General features: G+C 45.4%; 1 protein-coding gene across 5 annotated transcripts in view; it reads left to right on the top strand.

The window, feature by feature from the left end:
* SLC25A12 (solute carrier family 25 member 12) overlaps positions 1-13,422 on the top strand; it is a 223,182-nt gene that overhangs the window by 101,251 nt on the left and 108,509 nt on the right. For 3 of the 5 annotated variants that reach the window (XM_009443761.5, XM_003949917.6, XM_009443762.5), the window contains exon 1: positions 12,265-12,841. The exons of 1 other annotated variant lie outside the window; for it this stretch is intronic. In XM_009443761.5, the coding sequence (XP_009442036.3) occupies positions 12,554-12,841 (288 nt within the window). In that variant the 5' untranslated portion in view covers positions 12,265-12,553. Of the gene's footprint in view, positions 1-12,264; positions 12,842-13,040; positions 13,122-13,422 lie in introns of those variants that run through there. One more of the 5 variants, XM_063790577.1, reaches the window with a different exon arrangement.

Below are 13,422 nucleotides of genomic sequence, written 5' to 3'. Positions count from 1 at the left end.
TACAAGATGATTTATGACATACAGAACTGATGACCATATCCTGGACATTGGTGACTTTACCACTTCAAGCCTTTTTTGGAAGAAGACCTAACAGCTGGCTTTCAGAATCGTGCCTCTCTATCTCACCATCCCCTTCAAATACAACAATTTTTATTCCTTCTCCAGTTTTGCCTGTCTCTGTATATGTTTTTACATGTCCATGTTTTCATCTTAATATCTTGTAATAAATCTTTATTTATTTATTTATTTATTTTGAGGTGGAGTTTTGCTCTTGTTGCCCAGGTTGGAGTGCAATGGCATGATCTCAGCTCACTGCAACCTCCGCCTCCTGGGTTCAAGCGATTCTCCTGCCTCAGCCTCCCAAGTAGCTGGGATTACAGGCATGCACCACCACACCGAGCTAATTATTTTTGTTATTTTTAGTAGAGACAGGTTTTCGCCATGTTGGCCAGGCTGGTCTCGAACTCCTGACCTCAGGTGATTCACCCACCTTGGCATCCAAAAGTGCTGGGATTACAGGAGTGAGCCACCGCGCTCGGCCAAGAAATCTTTATTCTTTTTTTTTTTTTTTTTGAGACAGAGTCTCACTCTGTTGCCCAGGCTGGAGTGCAGTGGCGTGATAGATCTCGGCTCACTGCAAGCTCCGCCTCCTGGGTTCACGCCATTCTCCTGCCTCAGCCTCCCGCGTAGCTGGGACTACGGGCGCCCGCCACCACGCCCAGCTAATTTTTTGTATTTTTTAGTAGAGATGGGGTTTCACTGTGTTAGCCAGGATGGTCTCGATCTCCTGACCTCGTGATCCACCCGCCTCGGCCTCCCAAAGTGCTGGGATTACAGGCGTGAGCCACCGCGCCCGGCGAAATCTTTATTCTTAAAAAGGGAAGTGATGGGGGGAATATGATTCATGAAGATGATCTATCCCAGAATTTTGTGTTTATTTTGTTCTCAAACATTTTTATTAACCACTGCTTTGTACCTTACCCTGCACTAATTGCTAGGGATACACAGATTTTTGTTTTATCTTTTTCTTCAATTCCTACATTGAGCATCTACCATGCTCTAGAATCTACGTGAGTTCACATTGTATTGCAATATTTTTAAACTGTAAGTTTGGCCCACTAAAGGGTCATGCATGATATCAATTTAGTGTGTTGAAACCAAAATTAGAATAAAGAAATAGAATACAGTGTGGAATAGTAAATACCAGAGTGTGTTGCATGTAGTAAGGTTCAGTACTGCTCTGTGAAATTTTTATTTTGGTATGTACTGGAGTTGTAAAAAAAAAATGTGTTTTTTTAATATATAGGTGTGGGTTAGTAAAGTAGTTTGAAAGCCACCAGTGGAAATGATAATAAGCAAAGAGGTAATTATAACAGTGTAATTAGGCCGGGTGCGGTGGCTCACGCCTGTAATCCCAGCACTTTGGGAGGCTGAGGCGGGTGGATCACCTGAGGTCAGGAGTGTAAGACCAGCCTGACCAACATGGAGAAACCCTCTCTCTGCTAAAAATACAAAATTACCTGGGTGTGGTGGCGCATGCCTGTAATCTCAGCTACTTGGGAGGCTGAGGCAGGAGAATCACTTGAACCTGGGAGGCAGAGGTTGCGGTGAGCCAAGATGGTGCCATTGCACTCCAGCCTAGGCGACAAAAGTGAAACTCTGTCTCAAACAACAACAACAACAGAAGTGTGATAAATACTATGCATAGGATAGAGTTAGTGCCCAAAGGGAGGCTACCCTAAATGGGAAAACGGGCTAGGGATTGTTTTCTGGAGGAGGAGCTTCTTTTTTTTTTTTTTTTTTTTTTTGAGACGGAGTCTTGCTCTTTCGCCCAGGCTAATTTTTGTATATTTTTTTAGAGACGGGGTTTCACCGTGTTAGCCAGGATGGTCTCAATCTCCTGACCTCATGATCCGCCTGCCTCGGCCTCCCAAAGTGCTGGGATTACAGGAGTGAGCCACTGTGCCCGGCCAAGTTTGGATTTTATATTGAAGTCAGTAGAGAGCCAGTGAAGGATGGGCAAGTAACAAAATTCAATTTCTGTTTTAGATCAAACACTTGGTAGCACTGTGGAGAATGGATTTGAGGGTAGTGACAGGAGGCAGAAAGTAGAGAAGTGGAAACTGAGAGAGGAATTAGAAGGCACAATAAAGGCTATTATAATCAAAAGAAGAGCTTTTTTGGTTTGTTTATTTTTTTGAGAGAGTCTTGCTCTGTCACCCAGGTTGGAGTACAGTGGCATGATCTTGGCTCACTGAAACCTCCGCCTCCCGGGTTCAAGTGATTCTCCTGCCTCAGCCTCCCAAGTAGCTGGGATTACAGGCGCCTGCCACCATACCCAGCTAATTTTTTGTATTTTTAGTAGAGACGGGCTTTCACCATGTTGCCCAGGCTGGTTTCGAATCCTGAGCTCAGGCAATCCACCTGCCTTGGCCTCCCAAAGTGCTAGGATTACATGTGTGAGCCACCATGCCCGGCCAAGAGAAGAGATTTAAAAAGCACTGAAGGGAATGGAAAATGCAGGACTGGGTGGCTATTTGAATGTGAGGAACAAGGGAGAGTCTGGTACCTAGCTTTCTGACTCAAGCAACAGGGGCAACAGTAATGGCCTTCACTTAGGAAAGATAAGGGGACTAATTGGCTATCGGTAGAGAAACTGGCTAGGAATGATCAATAAACCATTTAATTAATACCCACATGACTAACAGCAGGCATTGAGATAAGTGTTAGGACTGAGGGTATGGATGAAGAAAGAAGGATACAATAATAAGACCTATTCTGGAAGGAATGCAGAAAAATGCTGAATTAAAGCAGAGGTGAGTTATTGTTTCCATGAAACCTTTTGTTTACCATCCAGCTTAAATTGATTTTTTCTTTGTCTAAACCTCTCTTGCATAAATTTACCACACAATTAAGAATCCTCATATGTGCATTGTTACTTAATCGTTTTAGATGATTATGTTCCCTTCATATTTCCTGCTTACAGATATCAATAATAAGAAGGCACATATAGTATCTTGGAGATAGAGTAGAACTTCATAGCCATATAGAATTCCATATGATGAAGCATCCCACTCTCCCTGCAATGTTCTCTAGCATGTTTAAGTAAAGAAGGATTTGTCTCATCTACTGGGCAGTTGCTTCTCTGTGATCCATGCTCCTCATTACCATTCTGTTAAGTCTTGGCTTATACTCACTTAGCTGCTGTTATCCATGTAGAACCCTGAGCCTACTGTCTTTGATGAGATGATGTTGCTGCTATTGCCACATGGATCTCAGTGAGGGGGTTAGCACTTCACCGAGGAAGGTTATACTTCCTATTACTGTGATTTTTCTTCCATGCCATCAACACAACACTTGTTCGCAGATAGTGTTTTATTGAAGGGTTGGGGATGATTAGAGGAATTATAACTGTTGACTCCCTATTTTATTTCCTATCCTCACCCCAAACCATCCAGGCAAGTCCATCCACTCAGGGTGACAGAAGAGCAGAGTCAGGAGAGTGAGCAACAGCAACTGTTTCTTCTTCTTTTCAAGCAGTGATAGCGAGGCATAGTACAGGCAAGACTTTGTAGATCAGTTACTCCATGATTTATTGTCTATACTGGCTTGACTAGAGTCAAGAATTCCACAATTCTACCCACTTTCTCTCCTCAACTTGTCTCTTTTCACAAGATCTGTCTCTCCTTAAGGTCCAGCTATTTCATACTGTTTCTCCAAAACTTTCTAACTTAAACTTCCCAGTTATCCTTCTGACTCGTACAATTTGATACTGATCAATATTACATTACTTCTCTAATGTAATTATTCAGGAGAAGTTTCTTCCTGGGCATATCCCAATTCCTAGCTTACTTGTCTGGTCGTCTGTAGACTTCTCTTCCTAAGTGAGTACAAACCTGTCCTCCCCTTTTTGGAAATCTCCTACTCAAAAGAGTTGGTGTCATCCTATGATTAATTCTCCTTCCCCCAACAGGGCAATCCAAGGACACAATGACCAATTGCAGGATCTTCCTCACCTAAGTCTGAGTTTCTCAGTCTAGAATTACATCCTGGGTGCACTTCAGCAGAGGAGTTCCAAGTTAGGCTTTAGATTCCAAGTCTGGTTCTTTCCAAGGTAACTGTCAGTATGTTATGCAAATATACTTTCACATTCTTTTTCTAGTTTTCCTGTGGGTAACTATTAGACCGAACACACACCTATACCCAAACATGCATGACCCCAAGGACATATAATTAGTGTCTGAACTGATGTTGAGGAAAACATTTTTCTTTCTTGATGTAATATATATATAAACTATATGTATATATATAAACTGTATATATAAACTATATATATAAACTATATATAAATTATATATATATAAACTATATATATAAACTATATATAAATTATATATATATAAACTATATATAAATTATATATATATAAACTATATATATATATTTTTTTGAGACAGAGTCTCATTCTGTCACACAGGCTGGAGTGCAGTAGTGCAATCTCGGCTCACTGCAACGTTTGCCTTCTGGGTTCAAGCAGTTCTCCTTTCTCAGCCTCCCGAGTAGCTGGGATTATAGGTGGGCACCACCATGCCTGGCTAATTTTTGTATTTTTAGTAGAGATGGGGTTTCACCATGTTGGCCGGGCTGGTCTCGAACTCCTGGATTCAAGTGATCTGCCCGCCTTGGCCTCCCAAAGTGCTGGGATTACAGGCATGAGCCACCACACCCAGCCTTCTCAATGCAATATAATTTTCACAGATTCCCCTCCCCATAAAAGAGGTATATTATTTGTCAAGCAGTTTCAGTTCTTTCTCCTCCTCTCCAACAATGCAGAGGCCTATTAGTGGTTAGGAAATAAGTCCCAGTACAATTTCTGACCAAACAACAGAAATACATACATGGATAGCCATTTTTAGAAACACAAAGACCAACACAAATTTTCCCTGACCTTTTATTATGAAAATTTTAGAATATTTAGAAAAGTTGCAACAATAATTTTTTTCAGTGAACTCCTGTATACACTCCCACAGTTAGAAATTACATACCTATTCATCCATTTCTCTATCCATCTGTAAATCTTTCTTATTTCTTTAATGCATTTCAAAGTAAATTTAAAATACTAGTATTCTCTCCCCTAAATATATCATTGGCTAGAGTTCAATATTTGCTCAGGTTGTTCTTCCTTTTGAAGGAAATTTACACACATTTGTAATTAAGTGTACAAAACTTATGTTTACATTCACTAAGTTCTGAAAAATGCATACACCTGTTATCTAAGCCCCTAGACAAGGCATATACTACTATTATCACTTCACATAGTTCCCTTACTCCTCTTTCTGGTCAAGTCCTCTCTGGCAATCATGGCTCAAATTTTTTTTCACCAGTGATTTATTTTGCTGGTTCTAGAACTTTGTATAAATGGAATCATATGATATATGCTCTTTTGTACTATATGATTTATGCAAGGCTTCTTTCACTTAGCATCATGCTTTTGACACTTGTCCATGTTGTGTGTATCATTAGTTTATTTTATTTCTCAATAGTATTCCATTCTCCAAATATACCATAGTTTATCTATTCTTCTATTGATGGACACCTGGGTTATTTCCAGTTTTGGGCTTATTTCCAGTTTTGGGCTATTATGAATAAAGTGGCTGTGAACATTCTTGTACAGCTCTTTTAATAGACATATATTTTCATTTCTCTTGGTTAAATATTGGGAGATAGAATTGCTTGGTCATAGGTAGGTGTATCTTTACTTTTACAAGAACCTGCTAGACTTTTTCTCAAAGTAATTATACCAGTTTACACGCCTACTGTAGTGAATAAGAACTCTGGTTGCTCCATATCCTTGCCAGCATCTGGTGTTTTCAGTCCTTAATTTTAGCTATTCTAGTAGATGTGTAGTGGTACCTTCTCACTGTGATTTAATTTGCATTTCCCTGATGACTAATGATGTCGTACACTTTTTCATGTGTTATTGACCATTTGTATACCTTATTTTGTGAAGTTCTGTTCCAGTCTTTTGCCAATTTTTAGGACTAGGTTGTTTATCATTGATGTCATTGAGATTTAGGATATATCCTGGATATTAGTCCTTTGTTGTGTATATGTTTTGCTAATATTCTCTCCCAGTTAATACCTTGCCTATTCATTTTCTTAATGCTATATTTTGAGGAAAAGACATTTTTATCTTTAGTGAAATCTAATTTATCAATTTCTTTTTTTTTTTTTTAATTGATCCTTCTTGGGTGTTTCTCGCAGAGGGGGATTTGGCAGGGTCATAAGACAATAGTGGAGGGAAGGTCAGCAGATAAACAAGTGAACAAAGGTCTCTGGTTTTCCTAGGCAGAGGACCCTGCGGCCTTCCACAGTGTTTATGTCCCTGGGTACTTGAGATTAGGGAGTGGTGATGACTCTTATGCTGCCTTCAAGCATCTGTTTAACAAAGCACATCTTGCACGGCCCTTAATCCATTTAACCCTGAGTGGACACAGCACATGTTTCAGAGAGCACAGGGTTGGGGGTAAGGTCATAGAGCAACAGGATCCCAAGGCAGAAGAATTTTTCTTAGTACAGAACAAAATGAAAAGTCTCCCATGTCTACTTCTTTCTACACATACACGGCAACCATCCGATTTCTCAATCTTTTCCCCACCTTTCCCCCCTTTCTATTCCACAAAACCGCCATTGTCATCATGGCCCGTTCTCAATGAGCTGTTGGGTACACCTCCCAGACGGGGTGGTGGCCGGGCAGAGGGGCTCCTCACTTCCCAGTAGGGGCGGCCGGGCAGAGGCGCCCCTCACCTCCCGGACGGGGCGGCTGGCCGGGCAGGGGGCTGACCCCCCCACCTCCCTCCCGGACGGGGCGGCTGGCCAGGCAGAGGGGCTCCTCACTTCCCAGTAGGGGCAGCCGGGCAGAGGCGCCCCTCACCTCCTGGATGGGGCAGCTGGCCGGGCGGGGGGCTGACCCCCCCACCTCCCTCCCAGACGGGGCAGCTGGCCAGGCGGAGACGCTCCTCACTTCCCAGATGGGGCGGCTGCCGGGCGGAGGGGCTCCTCACTTCTCAGACGGGGCGGTTGCCAGGCAGAGGGTCTCCTCACTTCTCAGACGGGGCGGCCGGGCAGAGACGCTCCTCACCTCCCAGACGGGGTCGCGGCCGGGCAGTGGCGCTCCTCACATCCCAGACGGGGTGGCGGGGCAGAGGCACTCCCCACATCTCAGACGACGGGCGGCCGGGCAGAGACGCTCCCCACCTCCCAGATGGGACGGCGGCCGGGAAGAGGCGTTCCCCACCTCCCAGACGGGATGGCGGCCGGGCAGAGACGCCCCTCACCCTCCAGACTGGGCAGCCAGGCAGAGGGGCTCCCCACATCCCAGACGATGGGTGGCCAGGCAGAGATGCTCCCCACCTCCCAGACAGGGCGGCGGCCAAGCAGAGGCTGCAATCTCGGCACTCTGGGAGGCCAAGGCAGGCGGCTGGGAGGTGGAGGTTGTAGCCAGCCAAGATCACGCCACTGCACTCCAGCCTGGGCACCATTGAGCACTGAGTGAACGAGACTCCGTCTGCAATCCCGGCACCTCGGGAGGCCGAGGCCGGCGGATCACTCGCGGCTAGGAGCTGGAGACCAGCCTGGCCAACACAGCAAAACCCCGTCTCCACCAAAAAAATACGAAAACCAGTCAGGCGTGGTGGCGCGCACCTGCAATTGCAGGCACTCGGCAGGCTGAGGCAGGAGAATCAGGCAGGGAGGTTGCAGTGAGCCGAGATGGCAGCAGTACAGTCCAGCTTCCGCTTGGCATCAGAGGGAGACTGTGGAAAGAAAGGGAGAGGGAGACTGTGGGGAGAGGGAGAGGGAGAGGGAGAGGGAGAGGGAGAGCAATTTATCAATTTCTTAATGTATTGTTATTGCTTTTTAGGTTTTGATTAAGAAAACTTTACCTACCTCCAAGTTACAAAGATAGATCTATCTATTCTATATATATACATATATGTGTGTATATATATATATGTGTGTGTGTGTGTGTATATATATATATATATATATATATATTAGAGACACAGGGTCTTACTGTGTTGCCCAGGCTAGGGTGCAGTGGCTGTTCACAGCCATGATCATCACTACAGCCTTGAACTCCTGGCCTCAAGTGATCCTCCTGCCTCAGCCTCTTGAGTAGCTAGGACTCCAAGCACATGTCATGGCACCTAGCCACAAAGATACTCTTTTATGTTTTCTACTAAAACCTTTGTTTATAAAGCTGTTGGGGGCAGCTTTATAACTTCAGCTTTTGCATTTAGGTCTATGATTCATCTCAAATCAAATTTAGTATATGGTGTGAGGTAGGGATTTAGGTTCATTAATTTTCCCACACTGATATCTAGTTATTCTAGCATCAATTGTTGAAAAGTTTCCTTGCCCCCACTGAATTGCTTTGGCAACTTTGTTAGAAATCAAATGACTTTGGCCAGGCAAGATAACTCACACCTGTAATCCCAGCACTTTGGGAGGCCAAGGCAGGAGGACTGCTTGAACCCAGGAGTTCAAGAACAGCCTGGTAACATAGAGAGACCCTTTCTCTACAAAAATTAAAAGTTTAGCTGGGTATGGTGGTGCATGCCTATGATCCTAGCTACTCAGGAGGCTTAAGTCTGAGGACTGCTTGAACCCAGGAGGTCAGGGCTGCAGTGAGCCATGATCATGCCACTGCACTCCAGCCTGGGTGACAGAGTGAGATCCTGTCTTGAAGAAAAAAAAAAGGGAAAAGAAAGAAAAGAAAAAAACAAAGAAAGAGAGAGAGAAAGAAAGAAGAAAGAAAAAAAGAGAAAGAAAAAAGGAAGGAAGAAAGAAAAAAGAAAGAAAGAAAGAAAGAGGGAAAGAGCCAATGACTTTATAATTTTGGATCTATTTCTGGGCTCTCTATTCTGTTCCATTGTTCTGTTTATCAATTCGTATGCCGGCCAGCAGCACTATGCTGTAGCAATTTCTTAAGCTTTATAGTAAGTCTTGGAGCCAGGTAGTCTAAGTCCTCCAACTTTGTTCCTTCTCAAATTTGCTTTGGTTATTTTGGGACCTTTGCTTTTCTCCCACACAATTTTTAAAGTGACACTTTCTTCTTTACTTTGGATCAGGTCCAAAGTATTCTTCCTCATTGACCTCTAAGTAGAAGAGAAACAAAAAGCATCCAAATAAATCGACAGGGGTAGGGTAGGGGTGGGTAGCTGAGGGACCTGGCAGGATGTTTATTCTCCCAGTTATATATTTCTGACTGGAGTGAGAATATGTGGCAAGCCACACAGTCTTTACCCCATCATTACCTAAAGCTGCCTTGGGCACTGGCACAGGACAACAGGTTTCAATATCATTCTTTTCACATTATTCATTAAAAAACGAATAGTAAGCTGGGCGCTGTGGCTCACGCCTGTAATCCCAGCACTTTGGGAGGCCAAGGCAGGCAGATCACCTGAGGTCGAGAGTTTGAGACCAGCCTGACCAACATGGAGAAACCCCATCTCTACTAAAAATACAAAATTAGCCGGGCATTGTGGCAGCATATGCCTGTAATCCCAGCTACTTGGGAGGCTGAGGCAGGAGAATTGCTTGAACCCAGGAGGTGGAGGTTGCGGTGAACCAAGATCATGCCATTGCACTCCAGCCTAGGCAACAAGAGTTAAACTACGTCTCAAAAAAAAAAAAAAAAAAAAGAAAAAACAAAGAATGGTAGCACTTGCCTCGGTAAAATATTCTCTATACTTTGGGAACGATGCTATTTCTCTTATGTTTCCTGTAGCTGCAACACAAGTTTGTTTTTTGTTTTGTTTTTTTTTTTTTTTTGAGACAGAGTCTTGCTCTGTCGCTCAGGCTGGAGTGCAGTGGTGTGATCTTGGCTCACTGCAACCTCTGCCTTTTGGGTTCAAGGGATTCTTCTTCTTCTTTTTTTTTTGAGACGGAGTTTTGCGCTTATTGCTCAGGATGGAGTGCAATGGCATGATCTCGGCTCACCACAACCACCACCTCCCAGGTTCAAGCAATTCTCCTGCCTCAGCCTCCCGAGTAGCTGGGATTACAGGCATGAGCCACACGCCTGGCTAATTTTTTTTTTTTTTTTTTTTTTTTTTTAGTAGAGATGGAGTTTCTTCCTTGTTAGTCAGGCTGGTCTCGAACTCCCGACCTCAGGTGATCCACCCACCTCTGCCTCCCAAAGTGCTGGGATTACAGGCATAAGCCACTGCGCCCGGGCTTTTTTTTTTTTTTTTTTTTTTTCGAGAGACAGAGTCTCGCTCTGTTGCCCAGGCTGGAGTGCAGTGGCACAATCTCAGCTCACTTCAACCTCCACCTTCCGGGTTCTAGCAATTCTCCTGTCTCAGCCTCCCGAGTGGCTGGGACTACAGATGCACACCACCACACCTGGCTAATTTTTTTGTATTTTAGTAGAGACAGGGTTCACTGTGTTGCCCAGGCTGGTCTTGAACTCCTGAGCTCAGGCAATCCACCCGCCTTGGCCTCCCAAAGCACTAGGATTACAAGTGTGAGCCACCGTGCCTGGCCTCAAGAGATTCTTCTGTCTCAGCCTCCTGAGTAGCTGGGACTACAGGTTCACGCCACCACACTCGGCTAATTTTTGTATTTTTGTAGAGAGGGGGTTTCACCACATTGGACAGGCTGGTCTTGAACTCCTGACCTTGTGATCCGCCCGCCTTGGCCTCCCAAAGTGCTGGGATTACAGGCGTGAGCCACTGCACCCGGCCGCAACACATGTTTTACACAAACGCAAGGCACTCAATGAATGTTTATTAACTAAAATTTGGCTCCTTTTAAATCATGAAATTAGAGTGTTTGAAGAAGCATTAAAGCTCATCTAGTTCAATCCTCCATCTGATTATATAGTGTCCTACTAAATACCAGGTTATACATAATTAGTATAGTGATAGAGTACTCACAGCCGTATATGTCTAGAGCAGCTCATTCCATGAATTCCTTCCAAAATTCACTGAAAAGAAAACTGTTTGTTATTGCTTCACCAAGGGAATAAAGAAGGCTGTGGTCCAAAAATAAGATCACCATCATCTCCACTGCATAATTTATAGGATTTAGAGTCAGGCTGTGAGGAAGACAGTTCAGGAAAAGACATAACTGCAGGAGTACAACTATTTCTTCTGATTTTTGATACCCCTCTCTTCCATTTCCACCAAAACGAGAACTTATTTCAATGACAGCAAATGTTCATATAGGGAGAATAGTTGTACAGTATAGAGAAGACCTAAAGTGTGTCATTTATCTAGTGTCTAATTATAAGTGGCTTGGGCGAAACCCCATAGCTACTAAAAATACAAAATTAGCCGGGCATGGTGGCGTGCACCTGTAATCCCAGCTACTTGGGAGGCTGAGGCAGGAGAATTGCTTGAACCCAGGAGGCAGAGGTTGCAGTGAGCCAAGATGGCGCCACTGCACTCCAGCCTGGGCGATAGAGCGAGACTCCGTCTCAAAAAATTAAAAATGAAAACACACACAGGGTCGGGCGCGGTGGCTCACGCCTGTAATCCCAGCACTTTGGGAAGCCGAGGTGGGCGGATCACCAGAGGTCAGAAGTTTGAGACAAACCTGGCCAACACAGTGAAACCCTGTCTCTACTAAAAATACAAAAAATTAACTGGGCGTCGTGGCGGGTGCCTGTAATCCCAGCTACTCGGGAGGCCAAGGCAAGAGAATCTCTTAACCTGGGAAGTGGACGTTGCAGTGAGTCAAGATGGTGCCACTGCACTCCAGCCTGGGCGACAGAGCGAGACTCAGTCTCAACACACACACACAGACACACATACACACAATACACATGTGATTGGGGTTGTGGAGAAGCATTGACCATCTGTAAGCCCCTAGAGGGTGGGGGCTATAGGTTATTTGCGTTTTTTTACAAGCAGGACCATGTCAGGCATATAATGGATGCCCATACATGTTTGAATCAATATGTAGCCTAATACAGTGATATTGGCAAGACGGGTTTAGAAACATTGTTTTGGTTCAAGATAGAGTTACTGCTTCTTCTACTTCTTAGGTAGGGCTAGAAATCGAACGGAGAATTACTTTCTGTTCATGTATGGGCAAGCGATTCATTGCCAGCCCTGTCAAAGGCAAATAGAGTTTTTTTCTCATTGCACACAGGATTTGGGTGATTAGGAAAGTGGAGCGAGTCTGCTAATAAACCGTTGTAATAGCACGCAAAGCAAAAATAAATTCAGCGTATTCGTCCCATGCCAATTTAGGAGCATATTTCTCAAATTATGTTTACTTAGGTTTTCCCTAGAATGAGTGGTTCCCAATCTTTTTTTGTCAGTATTTGCCATCAGTTGTCATTAATTCATTGTTATTAATGGGAAGTGCTCTTTGATCCGTCGGAACCTTGCTCAGTATAGGCCCCAAATGTTCCTTTAAGCCTCGGGGAAAACGACTTTGGCTGGTCGGTGCCCAAAGCCACACCCACTAAGAGGCCTTAGGAAACCTGGGGCTTTCCTGGCGGCGACCTAGCTGTGGCAACCACGCGGCGCGTCAGGATCCCATGGGTCGCGCTTGTTTTCCCCGTGGGAGGCGCGTCCCCCTCCTCCGCCCGGCCGGCCGGCCCTGGACCAACTGCCTTTCTGGCCGGGACGCCGGGCCGCTTTCCGCACGCGGCGCGCCCCGAGTTCATTTGCATAGGGACGCGCGCGGCGCCGGCGAGAGGGAGGGCGGGCGCCGGCGAGAGGGAGGGCGGGCGCGGCCGGGGAGACGGCGCGCGCGCGCCCTGACAGCTCGGCCCTGCTCGCTCACTCGCTCGTCCCCGGCTTCCGAGCACAGCATGGCGGTCAAGGTGACTCCAACTCTCTGCTGCTGCTTTTATTGCATAAGAGACATTCCGAGCGCCCTGCCTGCAGCCCCCCACTGCTTCCCATTTCATTCATTGTCTAGGTCTTAGATAGCTTGTCCTGGGGCTCCGGCTCGCTGCGGGGAGAGCTGTGCGGGGCTTGGACCGGAGGAGGGGATGCCCGGCTGGGGGAGGGGAAGGAGGAGGGATTGTGAGTTGAAGTGGCTTGTACGGTAACACGGGTCAGTGAAGGAAGAGTAATGTCCTGTCCTAGGTGCATGGGATTGTGAGTCCGGAGTTGGAGGGCATCAGGAAGGGTGTGGGAGGAAGTGGCAAGTAAAGCTGGGGATACCTAGGGTATCAGTGAATTGCGGTGGGGGAGGGAGTAAGTATTGAGTAATTTGGGGCCTCAATAAGGCCGAGGGCAGTGGTTGGCTTTTGCGTTGCAGATTGCAGGGTATCGAAAGTATTTGTGTTTGTGGCAGCTCTCATATTTTAGGTTGGATGGGGAGAGGGACGCGGAGATAATTACATGTTGGGTTTGCTTTTTATGGAGAAAGGCTGCTAGGCCAAGTGATTAATTTGGG

Source organism: Pan troglodytes, chromosome 13 (genome assembly GCF_028858775.2).
Source record: "Pan troglodytes isolate AG18354 chromosome 13, NHGRI_mPanTro3-v2.0_pri, whole genome shotgun sequence".
Lineage (NCBI taxonomy): Eukaryota > Metazoa > Chordata > Mammalia > Primates > Hominidae > Pan > Pan troglodytes.
This window is presented reverse-complemented; position numbering and strand designations above follow the sequence as displayed.